Source organism: Oncorhynchus tshawytscha, unplaced genomic scaffold, assembly GCF_018296145.1.
Source record: "Oncorhynchus tshawytscha isolate Ot180627B unplaced genomic scaffold, Otsh_v2.0 Un_scaffold_4_pilon_pilon, whole genome shotgun sequence".
NCBI lineage: Eukaryota > Metazoa > Chordata > Actinopteri > Salmoniformes > Salmonidae > Oncorhynchus > Oncorhynchus tshawytscha.
Genome location: NW_024609834.1, coordinates 783,347 through 808,981, shown reverse-complemented (window position 1 = coordinate 808,981; position 25,635 = coordinate 783,347). Strand labels below are relative to the sequence as shown.

General features: G+C 41.7%; 1 protein-coding gene across 4 annotated transcripts in view; it reads right to left on the bottom strand.

Moving 5' to 3' along the window:
* Positions 1 to 599: 599 nt before the first annotated feature.
* Positions 600 to 25,635, bottom strand: part of LOC112249238 (tyrosine-protein kinase Fes/Fps) — a 40,889-nt gene continuing 15,853 nt past the window's right edge. For 3 of the 4 annotated variants that reach the window (XM_042319624.1, XM_042319626.1, XM_042319625.1), the window contains exons 8-19: positions 19,928 to 20,050; positions 18,251 to 18,446; positions 14,221 to 14,298; positions 9,524 to 9,733; positions 9,330 to 9,452; positions 7,962 to 8,015; positions 7,721 to 7,839; positions 7,544 to 7,638; positions 7,316 to 7,439; positions 2,418 to 2,575; positions 1,850 to 1,972; positions 600 to 1,176 (exon numbers count right to left, since the gene is read on the bottom strand). In XM_042319624.1, coding sequence (XP_042175558.1) covers positions 1,025 to 1,176; positions 1,850 to 1,972; positions 2,418 to 2,575; positions 7,316 to 7,439; positions 7,544 to 7,638; positions 7,721 to 7,839; positions 7,962 to 8,015; positions 9,330 to 9,452; positions 9,524 to 9,733; positions 14,221 to 14,298; positions 18,251 to 18,446; positions 19,928 to 20,050 — 1,555 coding nt within the window. In that variant the 3' untranslated portion in view covers positions 600 to 1,024. The remainder of the gene's footprint in view (positions 1,177 to 1,849; positions 1,973 to 2,417; positions 2,576 to 7,315; positions 7,440 to 7,543; positions 7,639 to 7,720; positions 7,840 to 7,961; positions 8,016 to 9,329; positions 9,453 to 9,523; positions 9,734 to 14,220; positions 14,299 to 18,250; positions 18,447 to 19,927; positions 20,051 to 25,635) is intronic. The other variant, XM_042319627.1, reaches the window with a different exon arrangement.

Sequence of the window (25,635 nt, the reverse complement as noted above, 5' to 3'; positions counted from 1 at the left end):
CAGGGTGTCAGTGGCTATCGAAGGTGAGCATTTGCCCACTGAAGTGAGTTACAACATCAAACTGCAGTAGGTCAATACACTGGTGAGGATGACAAGCATGCAGATGAGCTTCCCTGTGATAGTTTCTGGCGGTTTGCGCAGCAATTCTTCAGTGCAAACCCAGTTTCATCAGCTGTCTGGGTGGCTGGTCTCATATGATCCTGCAGGTAAAGAAGACAGACTTGGAGGTCCTGGGCTGGAGCTGTTACACGGTCTGCAGTTGTGAGGCCGGTTGGACATACTGCCAAATTCTCGAAAACGACATTGGAGACAGCTTATTGTAGAGAAATGGCAACAGCTCTGGTCCATTCATGCAGTCAGCATGCCAATTGCACACTCCCTCAAAACTTGAGACATCTGTGGCTTTGTGTTGTGTGAACAAAACTGCACATTTTAGTGGCCTTGCAGTCTTGCACATGTGTAATGATCATGCTGTTTATTCAGCTTCATGATATGCCACACCTGTCAGGTGGATGGATTATCTTGGCAAAGGAGAAAGGCTCACTAAAAGGGATGTAAACTAATTTGTGCACAACATTTGAGAGAAATAAGCTTTTTTTGCCTATGGACAAATTCTGGGATCTTTTATTTCAGCTCATGAAAAATGAGACCAACAATTTACATAGTGTTCAAATTTTTGTTCAGTGTATATTAAAAAAGACAAGAAAGAAAAAGATTGCATCAACTCTTTAAAGCTGATATAATAGAAACATTCAATTTGTACATTTACAGTAACGTAATACAGTAACCAATAGCAACATTCAACAGATATAGAATATTCTACTTTGTAGAATATGGTACCAATGTTTTCAATACACACATGTCATGTGTACTTACATTACCTGTGGTCTCACAGCCTGGCACATTATCACTATTTAAATATGGTAAAATCAAGATCACATAGCAACTGGTTCTCTATAGTCAATGTATATTAAATAAAGGCAACATCTGCTCCATATAAAAAGGTAAAACAGAATCAAACAAGTCACTTGAGTAAGGACACTTTGTGGTATAAAGCACTGAGTTCGGTCCTGAGTTTGCTAAAGGACGGCCGGTTTCTGGGGTCGTACTGCCAGCAGCGACACATAATAGCATACACATCTGGAGGACAGGAGTTTGTGGCTAGCATCCGGTATCCTAGGAGACGGGACAAGAGAGCATGATTGGACATCAGGTTGGCTTCACCTGGGGTTAATCCAGAGGGGTGTAATGTTTTGGACTCCTGTATAGAGCTGACCTAACTCCATATTCTACCCAGAGTCATGTCTGTTCTATACACTTCCATAATGTTGCATCTCCACTCCTAAACTAGTTACACGGACTGTCTGAGTTAACCTTGTATCCTTATTGACTTTTATTTTTGCACTGTCTATGCACACTCAGAGTCCTACACACTCACCGCTCACTCACACATAATATGCACATATATTTATACTGACTCTACACACACGTACACCCCCTCACATACAGGCTGCTGCTACTCTGTTTATCATATATCCTGATGCCTTGTCACCTTACCTCTATCACTCCAGCAGCCCTGCACATTGTAAATATGGTACTGGAACTGACCCTGTATATAATATGCTTACTTACTTATTGTGTTCTTCATATTTCTTTTTTTTCTCTTTTTTTTTTCTTTCTAGTAATACATTGTTATTGATTATTGCATTGTCGGGTTTTGAGTTTGCAAGAAAGGCATTTCACTGCACTTGTGCATGTGACATTAAAACTTGACACTCCTACAGAGCATGAACTACAGTCAACTCCAAATTCTGACTAATGTGTTAGAAATCTCATTGACTCACTGTACCTTTCTCCACCTCGTCCCGTGTCTGCTGGTTGGACATGCTGGTGTAGGGGGTGACTCCCCTGGAGAATATCTCCCATAGGAGAACTCCAAAACTCCACACGTCACTCTCCGTGGTGTACCTCCCTGAAACACAGGCAGGGGGCAGTATTGAGACAGCTATTACATTTGACAGTGATCCTGTAGAGATGCCATTCCCATTCAACTGTACACTATTCCACAATCACAGCGTGAGAAAAGTAGTGATAGAGTTTTGAAATTAAGCTTCCTCTAAGCCCCAAAAGGTATGTTCTGACTTTTATTCTGACAGAACTCTTCTATGTTTCGCCAGCACTCCAACCCCAGAGAGCACAGTTCAGCGTGTGTCTGTTAGAGATGACATTTCAGAGAAATACAAAAGCAGTACACTAATCACAGGGTGAGGAATGATGGCTGGGTTGACAGGTTGTTGCCATGTTTAGTGGGTTCTCTCTAGCCTTGGGATATGCAGAGATTGATGAATAAAGAGAGGAGGGGGGAGAGGGACGGTTGTGAGTGTTGTGGCCGCGGGGCAGAGCCAGATGGAACGTACCATAGTTGAGGGCTTCGGGGGCCGTCCATTTGACAGGGATCTGTTTGAGGCCCCCCGCGGCAGAGTAGACCCCGTCCTGCTGCTCGCGAGACATCCCAAAGTCACTGATCTTCACCCTGCTCTGTTCTCCCACCAGACAGTTACGGGCTGCCAGGTCCCTGCACACACAGAGACAGAGGGAGACAGAGACAGGAGGAATTACATCCAGACCACAGCACACCCAGACACATCCACACCCCCACCCCAACCAATCAACACCCCCCCACATCAACCATGCCCACACCCCATTTAGGCCCCCTCAGATCAGACCTATGCCACTCCTGCCCACCCCATGCACCCCACCCCCGCAAAGAGGGCCTCAACATGGAAGCCACACATACGCCCAGGTAGTGAGCGGGCAAACAGTCCCAACCCCCACTCTTACACTCGCCCAAGCCAATGGCATGTACCAGATGCTCAGCAGGCTCTGCTCACACTTACTGGCCTGAGGCCAAACCACGACCAACAACATTGGACACTCTATGGAACAAAAAGCCTTCACTATATCATCCTGGAATATCCAAGGCCTGAGGTCATCTGCCTTTGGCCTAAAGAGCAGAAACCCGGACTTCACCAAAGAAATCGGTAATACAGACATTGTTATCCTGCAAGAAACCTGGTATAGAGGAGACGGACCCACTGGTTGCCCTCTAGGTTACAGAGAGCTGGTAGTCCCATCCACCAAACTACCAGGTGTGAAACAGGGAAGGGACTCAGATGGTATGCTAATTTGGTATAGAGCAGACCTAACTCACTCCATTAAATTAATCAAAACAGGAACATTCTACATTTGGCTAGAAATTCAAAAGGAAATTATCCTAACAGAGAAAAATGTCCTCCTGTGTGCTACCTATATCCCCCCAGTAGAATCCCCATATTTTAATGAAGACAGCTTCTCAATCCTGGAGGGGGAAATCAATCATTTCCAGGCCCAGGGACATGTACTAGTCTGTGGCGACCTAAATGCCAGAACCGGACAAGAACCTGACACCCTCAGCACACAGGGGGACAAAAACCTGCCTGCAGGTGACAGCATTCCCTCCCACATATGCCCCCCTAGGCACAACTATGACAACATAACCAACAAAAACGGGTCACAATTCCTGCAGCTGTCGCACGCTGGGTATGTACATAGTCAATGGTAGGCTTCGAGGGGACTCCTATGGTAGGTACACATATAGCTCATCTCTTGGCAGTAATAGTGTAGACTACTTTATCACTGACCTCAACCCAGTCTCTCTCAGAGCGTTCACAGTCAGCCCACTGACACCCCTATCAGACCACAGAAAAATCACAGTCTACTTAAACAGAGCAATACTCAATCATGAAGCATCAAAGCCAAAGGAACTGAGTAACATTAAGAAATGCTATAGATGGAAGGAATGCAGTTTGGAAACCTACCAAAACACAATTAGGCAACAACAAATTCAATCCCTTTTAGACAATTTCCTGGGTAAAACGTTCCACTGTAAAGGTGAAGGTGTAAACTTGGCAGTAGAAAATCTTAACAGTATATTTGACCTCTCAGCTTCCCTATCAAATCTAAAAATCTCAAATAGAAAACCGAAGAAAATTAACAATAATGACAAATGGTTTGATGAAGAATGCAAAAATCTAAGAAAGAAATTGAGAAACCTGTCCAACCAAAAACATAGAGACCCGGAAAACCTGGGTCTACGCCTTCACTATGGTGAATCACTAAAACAATACAGAAATACACTACGGAAAAAGAAGGAACAGCATGTCAGAAATCAGCTCAATGTAATTGAAGAATCCATAGACTCTAACCACTTCTGGGAAAATTGGAAAACACTAAACAAACAACAACACGAAGAATTATCTATCCAAAATGGAGATGTATGGGTAAACCACTTCTCCAATTTAAAGAGCAAAAACATATACATGATCAAATACAAATCTTAGAATCAACTATTAAAGACTACTAGAACCCACTGGATTCTCCAATTACATTGAATGAGTTACAGGACAAAATTAAAACCCTCCAACCCAAAAAGGCCTGTGGTGTTGATGGTATCCTCAATGAAATGATCAAATATACAGACAACAAATTCCAATTGGCTATACTAAAACTCTTTAACATCATCCTTAGCTCTGGCATCTTCCCCAATATTTGGAACCAAGGACTGATCACCCCAATCCACAAAAGTGGAGACAAATTTGACCCCAATAACTACCGTGGAATATGCGTCAACAGTAACCTTGGGAAAATCCTCTGCATTATCATTAACAGCAGACTCGTACATTTCCTCAATGAAAACATTGTACTGAGCAAATATCAAATTGGCTTTTTACCAAATTACCGTACAAAAGACCATGTATTCACCCTGCACACCCTAATTGACAACCAAACAAACCAAAACAAAGGCAAAGTCTTCTCATGCTTTGTTGACTTCAAAAAAGCCTTTGACTCAATTTGGCATGAGGGTCTGCTATACAAACTGATGGAAAGTGGTGTTGGGGGTAAAACATACGACATTATAAAATCCATGTACACAAACAACAAGTGTGCGGTTAAAATTGGCAAAAAACACACACATTTCTTCACACAGTGTCGTGGGGTTAGACAGGGATGCAGCTTAGGCCCCACCCTCTTCAACATATATATCAACGAATTGGCGCGGGCACTAGAAAAGTCTGCACCACCCGGCCTCACCCTACTTGAATCCGAAGTCAAATGTCTGCTGTTTGCTGATGATCTGGTGCTTCTGTCACCAACCAAGGAGGGCCTACAGCAGCACCTAGATCTTATGCACAGATTCTGTCAGACCTGGGCCCTGACAGTAAATCTCAGTAAGACCAAAATAATGGTGTTCCAAAAAAGGTCCAGTCACCAGGACCACAAATACAAATTCCATCTAGACACTGTTGCCCTAGAGCACACAAAAAACTATACATAACTTGGCCTAAACATCAGTGCCACAGGTAACTTCAACAAAGCTGTGAATGATCTGAGAGACAAGGCAAAAAGGGCATTCTATGCCATCAAAAGGAACATAAATTTCAACATACCAATTAGGATTTGGCTAAAAATACTTGAATCAGTCATAGAGCCCATTGCCCTTTATGGTTGTGAGGTCTGGGGTCCGCTCACCAACCAAGACTTCACAAAATGGGACAAACACCAAATTGAGACTCTGCACGCAGAATTCTGCAAAAATATCCTCCGTGTATAGCGTAGAACACCAAATAATGCATGCAGAGCAGAATTAGGCCCACTAATTATCAAAATCCAGAAAAGAGCCGTTCAATTCTATAACCACCTAAAAGGAAGCGATTCCCAAACCTTCCACAACAAAGCCATCACCTACAGAGAGATGAACCTGGAGAAGAGTCCCCTAAGCAAGCTGGTCCTGGGGCTCTGTTCACAAACACAAACACACCCTACAGAGCCCCAGGACAGCAGCACAATTAGACCCAACCAAATCATGAGAAAACAAAAAGATAATTATTTCCAATGTGTCAAGTAATTAACAAAAAAACAGAGCAAACTAGAATGCTATTTGGCCCTACACAGAGAGTACACAGCGGCAGAATACCTGACCACTGTGACTGACCCAAAATTAAGGAAAGCTTTGACTATGTACAGACTCAGTGAGCATAGCCTTGCTATTGAGAAAGGCCGCTGTAGGCAGACATGGCTCTCAAGAGAAGACAGGCTATGTGCTCACTGCCCACAAAATGAGGTGGAAACTGAGCTGCACTTCCTAACCTCCTGCCCAATGTATGACCACATTAGAGAGACATATTTCCCTCAGATTACACAGATCCAAAGAATTCGAAAACAAATCCAATTTTGAAAAACTCCCATATCTACTGGGTGAAATTACACAGTGTGCCATCACAGCAGCAAGATTTGTGACCTGTTGCCACGAGAAAAGGGCAACCAGTGAAGAACACACACCATTGTAAATACAACCCATATTTATGCTTATTTATTTTATCTTGTGTCCTTTACCATTTGTACATTGTTAAAACAGTGTATATATATATATATATAATATGACATTTGTAATGTCTTTAATGTTTTGAAACTTCTGTATGTGTAATGTTTACTGTTAATTTTTATTGTTTATTTCACTTTATATATTCACTTTATATATTATCTACCTCACATGCTTTGGCAATGTTAACACATGTTTCCCATGCCAATAAAGCCCTTGAATAGAATTGACAGACACAGAGACACAGAGAGAGAGGGGGGGGTAAGGAAAGGAGGAGCAAGACAGAGGGGTTGAGGGAAACAATTAGAAGGCAATATAATCGAAGTTGAAAAAACAGGTAGAAGATGAGCCAGAGTGGGAGAGCGAGAAAGAGGGAGGGCAAGCGAGCGAGAGAGTGAGAACGAGACAGTGAGAAAGAGCACCAGAGAGAGAACCAGAGAGCGAGAGCCAGAGAAGGAAGCAAATGAAAATCAGCCCCTCTTGTCATCTGTGGGATCCCTGATGCAGAGTTTAGTAGTGAGCAGAGGCAGTTTGACATGCAGTGTTAGGAGGAGTATTAGAGGGTAACGGAGGCTGGAGCATCCAGCCTGGATGTGTTCCTGCTTGGTTAATTATCCAGCACTCCTCTGATGAGCCAGGAGCCAGGGCTCTGAGCCCTCTGTCCTCTGCAACCTCCTCAGAGACACGGCAGCTTAACACTCCTAGGGTCATTCCTACGCTACAGGCTCCAGTAACCCCTACACACTGGGTTAACTTCACTGTCCCAAAAACCTCAATCTGTTTCATCATCTAGAATTAATTGTGCAATCAAAGGCAATGTAATCTTGTCACATTGTATGGCAGCCTTCATTCAGCTCAATGTCTGAGAAGACTAGATCCATTTCCCTAGCCTCTCACCGGTGGATGCATTTCTTGCTCTCCAAATACTCCATGCCAGATGCCACATTCTCTGCCATTTTCACCAGCATATTTGACTTCAGGTTGTGACCTTCACAGCGCAGGAAGGACAGGAAGTCTCCCCCTGGCAGAACACACACAGTCACACACACACTTTATTAGTCCATTGTAATGATAGAATGTACTGTAGCTGTGGTTAGTGTAAAGGCCCGCGACAGATTGGCTCACCTTGTACCAGCTCCATAATGATATAGATGGGTTGTTTCTGTGTGCAGACACCAATCAGCTTCACTATGTTAGGATGGTCATACTGCTTTAGGATCCTGCACAGCAGAGAGAGAGACAGCAAGGTCAATGTGAACGAGAGAGACTGAGAAAGAGAACGAGAGAGAAAGAAAGACTGACCTGGCCTCCATAAGGAACCTGTTCTTGTGTTCTGGGGCCAGGTTCTCTCTGCAGGCTTTCACAGCTACAGGGGTGTTATCAGAAAGCAGACGACCACTGTACACCTCCCCAAAGTTACCCTGGACAACAGACACACATCAAGCTTAATTCTGGATCTCAGTTGAAACAAAAACAGAAGGCCAACCTGACAATCAGAGCTTCTCATAACTCCAAACAGACATTCCACAGGTGGTGAGCTCACCTGGCCAATGCTCTGCCCCAGGATGACATCATCGTGTTCCAGAACCCACTTGTCCTGGAGGGAGAGAGATAGAGAGGAACCAGTGCTGCTGTTCCTTCTGAATCGGTAGACTGACTTTGCAGCCTGGTAGAAGCATTTCGGACCAACTTCTAAAACTGCGTTGTACGAGTGTAAAATAGTGTTTGTGTACAGTATGTGTGTGTGTGTGTAGAATGGAGACCTTGTAGTGTGTGCCAAACACTGGAGCCCATTTGATGGGCAGCATAGTGGTAGTACAGTATGCATGCAGCTCTAGAGAACATGTGAGTGTGTTATGTATAGCACTCTGCAGGAGGGTGGAGAGCAAGTATGAGTATGTGGATCTTGGGAGCTCATTAAAATCTGATGGATCCTAACGCTGAGACAGCTGCTACGCAGAGCTGGTGTGTTCCAAGCCCATTCACTCCCAACATGCTCAGGAGAGGTGTAAAAGAAGCTTGCGCGCATGCAGGCACACACACAGTGTTTTGCACACACTACAAGGTCGCTATTCCACACACACACAAAACATAGACCTACATATATACAAGAGCACCCCCTGACTCTCACATCTCCCTCCTCCCACATAAATACAGTTAAACCCACAGGTCCACCCAACACCAGCACACAGGACCAGGGACACGGGGCCCATTAACTACACTTTGCTAGGCCCCAGACTTAATTGATGGCCGCCTCATTATTCTTAACCTGTTAGAAGCATTAACCAACAGCCACTTGTCCCACAGCACAGAATGAGAAAGAGGGTATTTACTGTAATCCTGCCAAGGACAGATTTAGAACACCATCTGAGATAAAAAATTTAAAAAATTGTATGTAATTCATCTGTAAAAGAGACATGGTCTCAGTATAAGTCCCAGATAAATTAAAGGTAAAATGGTCATTACAGAACTACTGGAGAAAGATAACTAAACATGTGGGAATGTAATTTAATCCTTATTTAGGTAAATTAAATTAATAACATTAATATTTAAGAAATACTTAGACAAATAAAGCATTGAGGAACCTTGAATTAAACACGATAAAACAAAACAAGGGACTTTTCAACAAAGGTAAAACAGGATCTACAATATATTACAGTTGACCAGTGAGTGAGAGAGTGAGTGAGAGTTTATTTTATTTATTTTTATTTTACCTTTATTTAACTAGGCAAGTCAGTTCAGAACAAATTCTTATTTTCAATGACGGCCTAGGAACAGTAGGTTAACTGCCTGTTCAGGGGCAGAACGACAGATTTGTACCTTGTCAGCTCGGGGGTTTGAACTTGCAACCTTCCGGTTACTAGTCCAACGCTCTAACCACTAGGCTACCCTGTCGAGAGAGAAGCGTTACCTTTAGGACAGGTCTCTTCAGGACAATGTCGGATCTCTTGGTGACGTGTTGGTGTGACGAGACCAGGTGGTTCATCAGCATGGGAACGGTGTGGAATCCCTCTCCATCCAGGCGGTACATATTCTAAACACACACACTTTATAACCATACAAACTGTACAGACATGATCATATTGTAAATACACACTCACTCACATCTGTGCTCTGGATAAGGAAGTGCCTGCAAGAGCCAGCCCAGTGGACAGAGAGGACATACTCCTGTTTGCCCTGACTCTGTCTGACCAGGAAGTCTCCATCACACCTCAGCAGCTCCTGGACTTCCAGCCTGGGGATGACTCCGTGGTACCAGTTCTGCTGCTCCAGTGGGCGCTCTACCTCTGGGAATGGGGACAGGGCAGGGGGCACCTGGAGGGGGTTCACACAGCAAGGTCAATGAGGGGCCAGGTAAGGAGGGACCTGGGCATGGAGCGCCCACTGTGAGACTCATTCATAAGCCATAAATTGATTTCAATGGGAGATTAGTGCGGTTTGAGATGCATGAGTCTCACACTTGTATCTCTAGATGAGATTCAGCACAGGGGAACACACATACATCCAGTGGTGTAGTGGAGGGTAAACAAGTCAACACAGTTTACATATTTGTTTGCCCAACAGTTTACACACCTTTTGCAGAAAAATGCAAAAATGAAAGAATATAGGAAGGGCTACTTTTTTCACCACAAACGCGATCAGAGTTTACCCACCAACTTTGTTACCACTACATCACAGAAGAATACATCGACAGGTTTACAATACACTGTTAAGGAGACTAGATACATGGAAGATACAGCTACAAACTACATTGATCAGGAGATACAAAATACACTGCTCAAAAACAATACAATATATCTCTACAGCCCACACACATGGATACTAGTGATGTAACGGACCGTAGTTGATCCGTGATCCGGATCACCCCCACGGTTCGGCATGCATGTGAACCGCAGATTAATTGCATCGTTTAACCATCATAGTGTGAAATACAGTTTTACTGCCGCTGTTACTTTATAAAGTAATAAATCCCTAAATGTCGATGCAGAGTTGCAGTGAAAAGATAAAGACAAGACAGATGGATGTATTTTACTCTAAAGCCTGAAGGTTGATTTTTTTTTTTTTAAGCGGTTGTGTTTACTGTTCACGTGAAATGTTGAATCCCAACGAATCAATCTTGGATGATCACGTTACAAAAAGCAAAGAAGAAAAAAGAGCAGTGACAGCCATGGCTAGTGGGAGGAGCTGAAGAACTGGAAAAGCCTCCCGCTTCATTTAAGTCTCATGTATGGGAGCATTTTGGTTTCCCTGTGAAGGGTGGTGGACAACACCATTACGGTGTGTAGGCATTGTGCCACAAGAAAGCCGTATGATCATGGAAATACATCGGTCATGGCCACACATTTAAAGCGTCATCACCCTGGTGTGTCAGTGACGGGAGCCAACATTTAAACAGCCCTTTACTGCAGAATCAGACCGGGCTAAAGCCATCACCAAATCTATTGGGATGTTTATCGCTTTAGACCTGAGGCCATACTCAGTTGTGGACAACAAAGGGTTTCAAAATATTGTAATGGAGCAGGTCGCTAACCCTCGACCTTCTAGCCCGAAGTCCAGCGCGCTATTGACTGTGCCCCAAAAGCATGCTCGAGCAGCAGAGTCGATATCCGCGCTTATAAACCCAGGGTCGTTACAATATGGTGAAAGTGCTTGAGCCAAAATCCCCTCGCGCACCCACTTCAGTATGAAGATCGTGCCAGATCTTTATGAACAGGAAAATAACAAAATTGTCGATGAATTATCCAAGGCATCCCCTGTTGCCTTCACCACAGACGGGTGGACCTCCTGGGCAACGGAAAGCTACGTGACTGACTGCTCACTACACACAGGCGGGTTGAAGACGCAAAGTCTGGTGCTACAGACACGCCCCCTCTGCGAGAGTCACACAGGCACAAATCTGGCGCAGGTACTGCTAGGAGCAGTAGCAGAGTGGAAGCTAGAGAGGCCCAATAGCAATATCCCAACCACCACAGATAATGCCAAAAACCAAGTAAATGCAGTGATAGAAGCTGGACTGGGGCCACAGATAGCTTGCTTTACACATGTGATCAATTTAGCATCCCAAAGGGGAATCTCAGTGAACCAGATGGACCGCCTCCTTGGGAGGATCAGGAAGGTGGTTTCCTTTTTCCAGCCGCTCATGTGCTTAAGACCAAGCAACAAACGCTACAGCTACCGACCCACAAGCTCATACACGATGTCACAACAAGATGGAATTCCACTTATGACATGTTGGGAGCTATCTTGAGCAGCAGGCAGCTGTATACTCTGCACTGACGGACAAGACCCTGAAAAAAATAAAGACATCGTCACCTTATCTGATGACCTGAAAGTGGCCGTCTGTGTCCATGATCCTACCTCTGAAAACAAGGATTCTACAATCCATGGCCCCAAGTGAGGAAGACAGCACCATCACTAGGCACCATCACTAGAGATGTCAAGGCTGCCATTAGAGAGGACCTGAACCCCAGATACCCCTCTAATGTACAGGCCTACCTTCATAGATCTACAGCACTGGATACAAGGTTCAAGTCCCTGTCTCACCTAGACCCTGCCCTACACCGGAGGACATACAGTGATCTCACCACTGAGATTGTAGCCACTGAAGAGGTTAAAAAAAGAAGAAGAGTGAATTACTTCAATAATAAATATACTGCAGTCAAATCAAAGATTTGGAATTAGAATCATCCAGTTTTTATTTGGAATAATAATGACTTTTATTAAATGTTATTGCCACAATTATAGTTCTAGAGCTGACAGGAGCAGACTCCGAGGCATCTCCTCCACAAAATAATTTGGCCATGAAGGAGCTTTTCGGGGAGACCTTTGCGAGCAAGGACACAGGCAAGATGTTTGACAACACCATCAACAGGAGGTGGCATCCTACAAGGCAGCAAGTGTCATTCCAGTGGATGGTGATCCACTGGCATGGTGGAAAATCAGTGAGTGTAAATACCCTCACATTGCCATGACGGCAAGAGGCTACCTGGCTGTGCCTGGCACTTCAGTTCCTAGTGAGAGGGTGTTCTCCACAGCAGGGGACATAGTGACTGCAAAGGAGGTCTATCCTCTCCCCAGACAATGTAGACAACCTCATCTTTTTGAGAAATAATTTGAAGTTATAAACTCAGGTCTGCTTTGCTTTCTTTTCTTTACTTTTTTTTGATGATGTGGACACAGGCTAGTTTTTCATTCACTACTGTTCAAAGGAAGACAGTATCATGCCTCATATTGCACTTTTTGTGCAATATTTTATTTGAAGATTTTATTTAAACATTGAAAAGTTCTTTAAGTGTTCTTTAAGTAATAAATGGAAAGAAAAGTTATATTTGTCCCCCCCTTTTTTTTTGCTGATCCAGAAAATGATCAGATCCGTGACTCAAAACCGTGATCCGGACCGAACCATGAGTTTTGTGATCCGTTGCACCACTAATGGATACCTAGTCATTTTTTTTACTACAGACAACATGGCGCCAATTCAAAAAGACCCTACTGTTCAGATGACAAGATAAGGCATACTACAACATTGTAAACAAACATCTCTAGAGAGAAGATAGATAAAAAAGAGGAAAGCCAGATGAGAAACAAGGCGTTTCACAACTGGAGTCCTACTCTGAACAGTTTGGCTTACAGAGAAAACACAGCCATTTGCTGTTTGACAAGGGAACTGTTTGACTGTCTGACTTGAGTTGTTTGAATAGACAGAGACAGATAAATCAAAGGTGCAGGTGGGTGAAAACAGAACAGGTCCATCTGTGACAGGGGTGATCACAATGATGCCTCACAGACAATGAATGACTATAGTTGACCGTGTATGAATATAACAGATTGTCTATTGTCATAGCTGAATCATAATTAGTTAGGTAACATAGATGAATAAGATGTTTTATTTATTTTATACTTGTCATTAGAATGTCTTGTTTTGGACTATACTGTTGGCAGTTGCATTTTCCTCTCTCTTCTCTAGGGAAAAGTCACTTGGGGCCCAGAGAGGGCAGAGGTCAGGCTTGTCTTTTACATGTCTGGTAATAGGCAGAATATCAGAAAGGGAGAAGTCAGGTTTGAACATTGTCTTCATAATGAATATATCTGTGAAACCATGTGAAGGGCTCCACTATGTCTGTACTCCAGTCACTCCCTCCTTTTCCCATTTGGGGGAGGAGTATGGCAGTGTCTGGAACCATTGTATGTCCCCTCTGATGTTGAAACTTATCTTTCATAGTATATGACCTAGAGGCTCACTCCTCTCAGGGAGCTTGTCCAGGGGTGGGTTGTATTTGAGATGGGAGTATCTAGAATGGACAATTGATATATGCCATTGGATGAGGTAATGTTTTGGTAATAGGAAGTACCAAGAACGAGAAGTAGAACCTTGTCTTAGAGAGCAAATTGAACGATAATTTATAGCTAATGCTGTCTGGCTATGGGATACTCTTCTCTCAAGTAAAAGTCTTTCTTTGTGAACAGTTCCTAAGATCTGTGGTTTGCCATGTCGACTAGGGGGTGGATCTTTGCTATAAAAGATCTCAGTTGCCATTATGTTGACACTCTCAGAGAATTCATTTATAGACACTGAATTGATCTGAGAGTCACAGGGCTATGGTGAAGCTCATATATTATTAAAAGATGAAGTTTAAAATATAACTCTGACTTGTGTGTGGTTTGTAAACTCTCCATTCACTTAGTAATACAGGAAATTACCACGACACTATGCTGCATCACTGGTATGACCAGAACTGTGTACTATGTATGACCATAGCTGACTATTTCTGAACACTGACTGTGTATGTTACATCACTGACCGTGTATTTGGGTTTGAACAGGCCGCTAAAATGGCTAATGATGCCGTCCACACTGAGGTTTCTGAGGCCGTCCCTCTCCTGAAACAACACAGAGCACAACCATCATCAACCTCTCTTTTAGGAATGCTCATCACCACCAGTACCTGTGTTTATAATAACAACATGTAACAGCACTCAGAAACACAACATAATCCACAGATGAGAGAATGTCACAAAAAATTACAAACATGATGAGTAGAGAATGTCAAAGAAGAAAATACTTGTTTGCTTTAGGGTGGATCTGGATAAAACAGCGCTATGAAAATGGGTGAAGGAATGCACTTGAGTCAACACCATCACAGACAGCAACGTATGCAAAGCACCAAGATCCTCAATCATGCCTCTGTTTCAATAGAGATGGTTGTGTCTGAACGAGACACGAGTATAGGTTGTCCTCAGTACAGAACAGACTGGTTGAGTCCGTCTGTAGTTCAGATGCCTTCTAGTTGAACTGTAAGGTAACATAAGGGCAATTCCAAGGTAGCAGAATGATGCTGAGATTTTTTACTTTAAAAGTATGCCAAACAAAAACCACTGATTGCAAAGTTAAACAAGTCATACAACTCTATGCACAAGCAGTACTATTAAACATTTACACAGAATTTTACAAAAACACATTTACTCGAAGAACCGTACAGATGTAAAGTTTAACAGAATGATGGTAAAATCTCCTTCAGTTTTTTTATGTGACCACGTTTTCCAAAAACTCTTAAATATCTACTCCGAATTGAGATTCAAAGAAGTTTGCAGAAAGATAGGGGTGTCAGCTATAACATGATACATTGAGTTTGATTTAAAAATATATATATTTTGGATATTGAACCACAGTAAGTGAAGTGGATTACCACCTGGTAAGAGTGATGGTAACATAATGGCATTCTCTTCATGGTGATGTATCCTGAATAGGTACAAAAAGGTAGAAACATTTTATATCCTCCTTTGTATGTTTGGGTTATATTCTACATACTGGCTATTCTAATGAGCGCCGCCCCAAAACAAGATGAAATTTCTTTGGTCCGGACCGCACCAAATCTGTACCAATCATACCAATCTGATCTGTACCAATCAAACTATGTTTCACAAGTTTGTAAATCACAGTTTAGCACAGAGTACAGTACAGCAGAGTAGAGTTCAGTACAGTGCAGTATAGTACTGTACAGTCCAGTACTGACCTATACTCTACTTTCCTTTACTGTACTCAATCAAATCAACTTGTATTTGTCACTTGTAGACTTTATCGTGAAACTATCTCAGGAGCTCTTCCCAACAATGCACAGTTAAAAATAAGAAAATAAGAAAAATACAAATAGTAACACAAGAATGAAGCTGTATAAAAAGGAGTACCACTACCATGTCACTGAGCAGGGGTACAAGGTATTTGAGGTAGATGTGTACATGAAGGCAGGGTAAAGTGAATAGGCATCAGAATAGATAATAATAAGAGTAAAATTAAAAACAGTAGCAGCATATGATGATTGTGAAATGATGTGTGTATGCCGTCGGTGTGTGTGTGCGCGCGTATGTATGTAGTGTATGTGAATGTGTGTGGGTTTGAGTGAGACTGTCAGTGTAATGTTTGTGGGTGAGTCTATACATAGTGTGTATACAGTTGAAGTCGGAAGATTACATACACTTTAGCCAAATATTTTTCAACTGTTTTTCACAATTCCTGAAATTTAATCCTAGTAAAAATTCCCTGTCTTAGGTCAGTTAATAAGATCAGCACTTTATTTTAAGAATGTGAAATGTCAGAATAATAGTAGAGAGAATGATTTATTTCAGCTTTTATTTCTTTCATCACATTCCCAGTGGGTCAGAAGTTTACATACACTCAATTAGTATTTGGTAGCATTGCCTTTAAATGGTTTAACTTGGGTCAAACGTTTCGGGTAGCCTTCCACAAGCTTCCCACAATAAGTTGGGTGGATTTTGGCCCATTCGTCCTGACAGAGCTGGTGTAATTGAGTCAGGTTTGTAGGCCTCCTTGCTTGCACACACTTTTTCAGTTCTGCCCACACATTTTCTATAGGTTTGAGGTCAGGGCTTTGTTATGGTCACTCCAGTACCTTGACTTTGTTGTCCTTAAGCCATTTTGACACAACTTTGGAAGTATGCTTGGGGTCATTGTCCGTTTAGAAGACACATTTGCGACCAAGCTTTACTTCCTGACTGATGTCTTGAGATGTTGCTTCAATATATCCACATAATTTTCTTTCCTCATGATGCCATCTATTTTGTGAAGTGCACCAGTCCCTCTTGCAGCAAGCACCCCCACAACATGATGCTGCCACCTCCGTGCTTCATGGTTGGGATGGTGTTCTTTGGCTTGCAAGCCTCCCCCTTTTTCCTCCAAACATAACGATGGCCATTATGGCCAAACAATTCTATTTTTGTTTCATCAGATCAGAGGACATTTCTCCAAAAAGTACAATCTTTGTCCCCATGTGCAGTCTGGCTTTTTAATGGTGGTTTTGGAGCAGTGTTTTTTTCCTTGCCAAGCGGCCTTTCAGGATATGTCGATATAGGACTCGTTTTACTGTGGATATAGATACTTTTGTGCCTGTTTCCTCCAGGATCTTCACAAGGTCATTATTTGCACCAAAGTACGTTCGCGTCTCCTTCCTGAGCGGTATGACGGCTGCGTGGTCCCACGGTGTTTATACTTGCATACTATTGTTTGTACAGATGAACGTGGTACCTTCAGGCCTTTGGAAATTGCTCCCAAGGATGAACCAGACTTGTGGAGGTCCACCATTTTTTTCTGAGGTCTTGGCTGATTTCTTTTGATTTTCACATGATGTCAAGCAAAGAGGCACTGAGTTGGAAGGTAGGCCTTGAAATATATCCACAGGTACACCTCCAATTGATTCAAAGTATGTCAATTAGCCTATCAGAAGCTTCTAAAGCCATGACATCATTTTCTGGAATTTTCCAAATTGTTTAAATGCACAGTCAACTTAGTGTATGTGAACTTGTGACCCACTGGAATTGTGATACAGTGAATTATAAGTGAAATAATCTGTCTGTAAACAATTGCTGGAAAGATTACTTGTGTCATGCACAAAGTAGATGTCCTAAACAACTTGCCAAAACTATAGTTTGTTAACAAGAAATTTGTGGAGTGATTGAAAAATGAGTTTTAATGACTCCAACCTAAGTGTATGTAAACTTCCGACTTCAACTGTATATAGTGTTGTGAGTGTGCATAGAGTCAGTGCAAGATAGGGCCAATGCAGATAGTCCAGGTAACCATTTAGCAGTATTATGGCTATTTAGCCATCTTTAGCAGTCTTTGCTTATATCTAATATTTAGGATGGAAAAAGGTTAAACACGTTATACATGCCTTTGTAAAAATAGACTCAGCTTTCATTTGATGCGCTCCAATGAGTCACATTTTAGTGCTCGTGTGACTTTTTACATGGTGGCATTTTACAAATGCCCATAACACCAGGGTTTCAACACAACCTGCGTGGGAACATTGATGCAATTCACTTTAGTCATCTGGTACTACTGTGTGAGTATAGAGTGGACAACAAACCAATTAACCTTTTGTTTAATTTCTTTCATTTTCAAAACAATGGTATTTCAAAAGCTTTAATATATAGCTCAGTGATTTTCATAAGCCCACAGTACATTAGTGTTTTAGTGATGATGTATTTGTAGAACTTATAAAGCAGCAAACTACCAAGCTAACAAACTAAAGTACACAACAATCACATATGATAATGGATGAGAAGAACCTGAACTCAGAACACACAATGGAGAACTAGAAACAAACAAGAGTCAATAACAACATGATTTACAACATCTTACACAGTGAGTGCAATCACAGGTCAGGTTCCCATACGAGACAAGACAATGAAACAGACGCAAGGGACAGAGATCATCTCAACCACAGGAAGCATGGTATCTCTTTCAGATGAGTGGCAGGGATCAGATATGCAGAGGGTGTGTGTGTGTTTGAGAGAGAGAGGGAGAGAGGAGACCTACACTAGAGGTGATAGAGGAGAGGGAGATACGATCCTCTTCCAGCCCCAGGGCAGGTGGGGGTTCACTGGATCCCAGCCATTCCAGCTTCCCCTTCAGCAGCAACCTCTGTGCCTCCAGCCTGGTTCTAGCTCCCAGGGACAGCATCACCTGCTGTCGGCTCTCCTCCAGCGCATGCCTCTTACTGAACTGGTAAACCCTGCAGAGAGAGGAGCAGCCTGTCAGCTCATCAATTAAATCATTGTGATGATACTGTGGAACAATGTGTTTCCATTTCAACATATAGCAACAATTCCATTGACTTTTGCCTCACGGTCAATATATTTAAAGCATAACTGACATGCCCGATGGCTTTACACAAGAATACTGGTCAACTGGCCCATCTCCTACACCTTAGCCATATTGCTTCCGCAGGGCACTCACCAACAGTATAGTTGAAATTAGATATTCTATACGGGAGAAGTACGGTTAAGAATGCAGTAAGTCATGTCAGAAGGTAGCAGATGTATTACTTAACAACAGCTGCAAATTCCAATAAAACTACATCACGTTTTAAAGCTCACTTTCCTTGCTTTGTCTAACAACACTATCACAAATCTAGTGAAGAGGTTTTCTGGGTCAGAGTGCATATTTATTTAGTTCATAGCACAAATGTTTGTTAGCACGTTTCTCACACTGGCTTTAGCCATGGCGGGAACAGACCAGCCCAGGCAAGTGCTGGGAGATTGCCTTACAGGGAGACGTCTTCATAGTGTGACAAATTCCCATGAATTGTGAATCTGTTCAAACCGAACAGCTAGCGCGACAGCTAAAATGGCTTTGTAAAAATATATATTTCAGCTAATAGGGAGTACCTAACAAAATAACTACATTATGGCATTCGCTAATCATAATATTTTTTACATATAATAGAAATGTCGGTATATTTGTGGACAAAATTCTTCCTTACTTACTTTTCAAATATTGCACTGCTACATTAACTAACATCACCACTTGGGTAAAAGAGTTCTTTGCTAATCAAGAAAGCATTCAGTCGTTCCCGTCTGTCTCTGTTGATTTCCAAAGTGTTTCATCAAACCCATGACTCCTTAAGGAGAGGCATGTTTCCCTCGGCACCAGTGAACATTAGGCTAGTGTCAGTCAACACAGCTGCTCCATCTATGCACTAAGAGCTTATTAGTAACGTCTAATAACAGCGGACAGGCATCTAAACCAAGACAAATGAGAGAAGCTTGAAAAGTCTCCTCATATCACCATGTTATATTCATAAGGCATAGTGAGTCTGTCCCCCAGAGAGCAGCCAGCTTAGCCAGCCATAGCAGAGAGGAGAGCAGCCTAAACTACTCTGATAGGAGACTGCCTGCAGATGGAACACCACCATTGAGAGGATATACACCAACACACCTCAAAAATATGATGCAGATCAATGGCAAAATGCATTACTCTTTTTTTCCCAGTCAGTGTTGGTGAAGACGGTGGTTTGGTACTGCCAGAGCCAACTTTATCCTGGTTCAGACCATAAAAATGTAATTCTATTCTGTTTACCCAGGATAAATGACCATATTATCAGGTATAACAGCTGTAAGTACTATCTAATGACACTATATCTGCCTAAGTGATTACCAAGTATGCTTGCCCATGTAAAGTTGGACCTTCCAGTACATGTGGATATCGCCTCACCTCTGACCCCGTTTGATGCACTCTTCCTCTGCCTCTAGCTCCAACTCCAGCTGGTTGACTGAGGCCTGTTGGGAAACCACTTTACCAGCTAGAGACAGCAGCTCCTCTTCCACTGCAGTCAACCTGGTAGAGGGGTAGAGACATGGGGAGAGAAGGGGGACGAAGAGGTGAAATGTGTTGGTGTTGAGATTGTGTGCGTGCGTGCCTTTTAAAATGATAAACTTGGATTAGCTAACACAACGTGGCATTGGAACACAGGAGTGATGGCTGCTGATAAATAGGTCTTTGTATGCCTATACAGAGATTCCATAAAAATCTGCCGTTTCCAGCTACAATAGTTACTTACAACATTAACAATGTCTACACTGTATTTCTGATCAATTTGATGCTATTTTAATGGACAGAAATGTGCTTTCCTTTCAAAACAAGGGCATTTCTAAGTGACACCAAACTTTTGAACAGTAGTATATATAGTACACGTCAAAAGTTGACACACCTACTCATTACAGGTCTTTAAAAAAAAAATATATATATATATCTACATTGTAGAATAATAGTGAAGAAATCAAAACTAGGAAATAACACATATGGAATCATGTAGTAACCAAAAAAAAGTGTTAAACAAATCAAAATATATTTTATATTTGAGATTCTTCAAAGTAGCCACCCATTTCCTTGATGACAGCATTGCACACACTTGCCATTATCTCAACCAGCTTCATGAGGTAATCACTTGGAATGCATTTTAGTTAACAGGTGTCCCTTGTTAAAAGTTCATTTGTGGAATTTCTTTCCTTATTGCATTTGAGCCAAGAAGGTGTTCCTTCTTAAAAGTTCATTTGTGTTGAATTTATTTCCTTCTTGATGTGTTTGAGCTAACCAGTTGTGTTATGACAAGGTATGTGGTATTCTGTATAAGGCCTTCATGGTCGAATTGCTGAAAAGAAACCACTATGAAAGGACACCAATAAGAAGAGAATTTCTTGGAGATTTCTGGTTCCAACCACTGTGTGGGTGAACGGATGATCTCCGCATGTGTGGTTCCCACAGTGAAGCATGGAGGAGGAGGTGTTATGGTGTCGGGATGCTTTGCTGGTGACACTGTCTGTGATTTATTTAGAATTCAAGGCTCACTTAACCAGCATGACTACCACAGCATTCTGCAGAGATACGACATCCCATCTGGTTTAGGCTTAATGGGACTATCATTTGTTTTTCAACAGGACATTGACCCAACACACCTCCAGGTTGTGTAAGGGCTATTTGACCAAGAAGGAGTGATGGCGTGCTGCATCAGATGACCTGGCCTGCACAATCCCCCGACTTCAACCCAAATTAGATGGTTTGGGATAAGTTGGGCCACAGAGTGAAGGAAATGCAACCAACAAGTGCTCAGCATATGTGGGAACTCCTTCAAGACTGTTGGCAAGAGTGTTGGAAAAGCATTCCATGTGAACCTGGTTGAGACAATGTCAAGAGTGTGCAAAGCTGTCATCAAGGCATTAAGGTGATAATTTGAAGAATCTCAAATACAAAATATATTTTGATTTGTTTAACACTTTTACGGTAACTACATGATTTCATATGTGTTATTTCATAGTTTTGATGTTTCACTATCATTCTTAAATGTAGAAAATAGTAAAAAATAAATAAAAACACTTGAATGAGAAGGTGTTCTAAAACCTTTGAGTGAGAATGTGTGTGTATATACAGTGGGGAGAACAGGTATTTGATACACTGCCGATTTTGCAGGTTTTCCTACTTACAAAGCATGTAGAGGTCTGTAATTTTTACAAGACATTTTTCCAACAATTGTTTACAGACCGATTTATTTATCTTATAATTCCCTGTATCACAATTCCAGTGGGTCAGAAGTTTACATACACTAAGTTGACTGTGCATTTAAACAGTTTGGAAAATTACAGAAAATGGCATGGCTTTAGAAGCTTCTGATAGGCTAATTGACATCATTTGAATCAATTGGAGGTGTACCTGTGGACATATTTCAAGGCCTATCTTCCAACTCAGTGCCTCTTTGCTTGACATCATGGGAAAATCAAAAGAAATCAGCCAAAACCTCAGAAAAGTTTTTGTAGACCTCCAGAAGTCTGCTACATACTTAGGAACAATTTCCAAACGCCTGAAGGTACCACATTCATCTGTACAAACAATAGTACGCAAGTATAAACACCGTGGGACCACGCAGCCGTCATACCGCTCAGGAAGGAGACGCGTTCTGTCTCCTAGAGATGAACGTACTTTGGTGCGAAAAGTGCAAATCAATTCCAGAACAACAGCAAAGGACCTTGTGAAAATGCTGGAGGAAACCAGTACAAAAGTATCTATATCCACAGTAAAACGAGTCCTATATCGACATAACCTGAAAGGCCGCTCAGCAAGAAAGAAGCCACTGCTCCAAAACAGCCATAAAAAAGCCAGACTACGGTTTGCAACTGCACATGGAGACAAAAATCTTACTTTTTGGAGAAATGTCCTCTGGTATGATGAAACAAAAAAAGAACTGTTTGGCCATAATGACCATCGTTATGTTTGGAGGAAAAAGGGGGAGGCTTGTTTTTATTGTTACATTACAGACTTTAAAAAAATAAATAATTATCCTCATCAATCTACACAAATTACCCCATAATGACAAAGCAAAAACAGTTTTTTATACATTTTTGCTAATTTTATTTTTTTAAATAACGGAAATATCACATTTACTTACGTATTCAGACCCTTATCAGTACTCTGTTGAAGCACCTTTGGCAGCAATGACAGCCAAGTCTTTTTTGGGTATGACGCTACAAGCTTGGCACACCTGTATTTGGGGAGTTTCTCCCATTCTTCTCTGCAGATCCTCTCAAGCTCTGTCAAGTTGGATGGGGAGTGTCGCTGCACAACTATTTTCAGGTCTCTCCACAGGTGTTCGATCAGGTTCAAGTCCGGGCTCTGGCTGGGCCACTCAAAGACATTCAGAGAGACTGGTCCCAAAGCCACTGCTGCGTTGTCTTGGCTGTGTGCTTAGGGTAGTTGTCCTGTTGGAAGGTGAACCTTTGCCTCAGTCAGAGGTCCTGAGCACTCTGGAGCAGGATTTCATCAAGGATCTCTCTGTACTTTGCTCCGTTCATCGTTCCCTCCATCCTAACTAGAGGTTGATCGATTATGATTCTTCAACAGCGATACCGATTATTGGAGGACCAAATAAGCCGATACCGATTAAAATCACCCGATATATATATATATATATATAATATATATATAGATTTTATTTATGTATTATGTTAAGTTAAAATAAGTGTTCATCCAGTATTGTTGTAATTGTCATTATTATAAATATATATGTGTGTGTGTGTGTGTGTGTGTGTGTATGTGTATACTGTGTGTGTGTGTGTGTATGTATATATATATACATACATACATACATACATACACACACACACACACACACACAGTATACACACATATATATATATAATAATGACAATTACAACAATACTGGATGAACACTTATTTTAACTTAACATAATACTTAAATAAAATCTATTTAGTCTCAAATAAATAGACATGCTCAATTTGGTTTAAATAATGAAAAAAAATAGTGTTGGAGAAGAAAGTAAAAGTGCAATATGTGCCATGTAAAAAAGCTAACGTTTAAGTTCCTTGCTCAGAACATATGAAAGCTGGTGGTTCAATATTCCCAGTTCTTCAATATTCCCTGTTAAGAAGTTTTAGGTTGTAGCTATTATAGGAATTATGACACGTCGACTATTTCTCTCTATACCATTTGTATTTCATATACCTTTGACTATTGGATATTCTAATAGGTACTTTAGTATTGCCAGCCTAATTTCAGGAGTTGATAGGCTTGAAGTCATAAACAGTTTTGTGGTCAAGCCTTGCTTAGAGCCTCTGGCAAACAGAGTAAAGTTTGAATGAGTCCTTACGAGCCTGCTGGTGCCTACCACTGCTCAGTCAGACTGCTCTATCAAATCATAGACTTAATTATAATACAATAAACACAGAAATACGAGCTTTTGGTCATTAATATGGTCAAATCCGTAAACTATCATTTCGAAAACAAAACCTTTATTCTTTCAGTGAAATACGGAACCGTTCCGTATTTTATCGAACGGGTGGCAACCCTAAGTCTAAATATTAATGTTACATTGTACAACCTTCAATGTTATGTCATAATTATGTAAAATTCTGGCAAATTAGTTTGCAACGAGCCAGGCAGCCCAAACTGTTGCATATACACTGACTCGGTGTGCAATGAACGCAAGAGAAGTGACACAATTTCCCTAGTTAACATGAATTTCTTTTAACAGGTTTAAAAAATATATACTTCTGTGTATTGATTTTAAGAAAGGCATTGATGTTTGTGGTTAGGTACATTCGTGCAACGATTGTGCTTTTGTTAAATCACTCGTTTGGCGAAGTAGTCTGTAATTCAATAATAAATTAACAGGCACCGCATTGATTATATGCAACGCAGCTAGTTAACCTACTAATAGCATCAACCATGTGTAGTTAACTAGTGATTATGTTTAGATTGATTGTTTTTTAAAAGATAAGTTTAATTCTAGCTTGCAACTTACCTTGGCTCCTCGCTGCACTCAGGTAACAGGTGGTCTAGCCTGCCACGCAGTTACCTTGTGGAATGCAATGTAATCGGCCATAATCGGCATTCAAAAATGCTGATAACCGATTGTTATGAAAACCTGAAATCGTCCCTAATTAAATCGGCAATGCCGACCTCTAATCCTAACTAGTCTCCTAGTCCCTGCCGCTGAAAAACATCCCCGCAGCTTGATGCTGCCACCACGCTTCACCGTAGGGATGGTGACAGATTTAGTCCAGACGTGACGCTTAGCATTCAGGCCAAAGAGTTCAATCTTGGTTTCATCAGACCAGAGAATATTGTTTCTCATGATCTGAGAGTCTTCAGGTGCCTTTTGGCAAAGTCCAAGTGTGTTGTCATGTGCCTTTTACTGAAGAGTGGTCTCCGGCTGGCCACTCTACCATAAAGTTCTGATTGGCGGAGTGCTGCAGAGATGGTTCTCCTTCTGGAAGTTCTCCAATTTCCACAGAGGAACTCTAGAGCTCTGTCAGAGTGACCATCGGGTTCTTGGTCAACTCCCTGACCAAGGCCCTTCTCCCCCAATTGCTCAGTTTGGCCAGGCGGCCAGTTCTAGGTTGTCTTGGCGGTTCCGAACTTCTTCCATTTAAGAATGATGGAGGCAACTGTTCTTGGGGACCTTCAATGCTGCAGAAATGTTTTGGTACCCTTCCCCAGATCTGTGCCTCGACACAATCCTGTCTCAGAGCTCTACGGACAATTCCTTCGACCTCATGACTTGGTTTTTCTCTGAGATGCACTGTCAACTGTGGGAACCTTACTGTATAGACAGACGTGTGCCTTTCCAAATCATGTCCAATCAATTGAATTTACCACAGGTGGAATCCAATCAAGTTGTAGAAACATCTCAAGGATGATCAATGGAAACAGGATGCACCTGATTTCAATTTCAAGTCTCATTGCAAAGGGTCTGAATACTTAAGTAAATAAGGTATCTGTTTTTTGTTTTTATAAATGTGAAAAAAATTATAAAAACCTGTTTTCGCTGTGTCATTATGTGGTATTGTATGTAGATTGATGAGGAAAAAAAACATTTAGTACATTTTAGAATAAGGCTGTATCTAAAAAG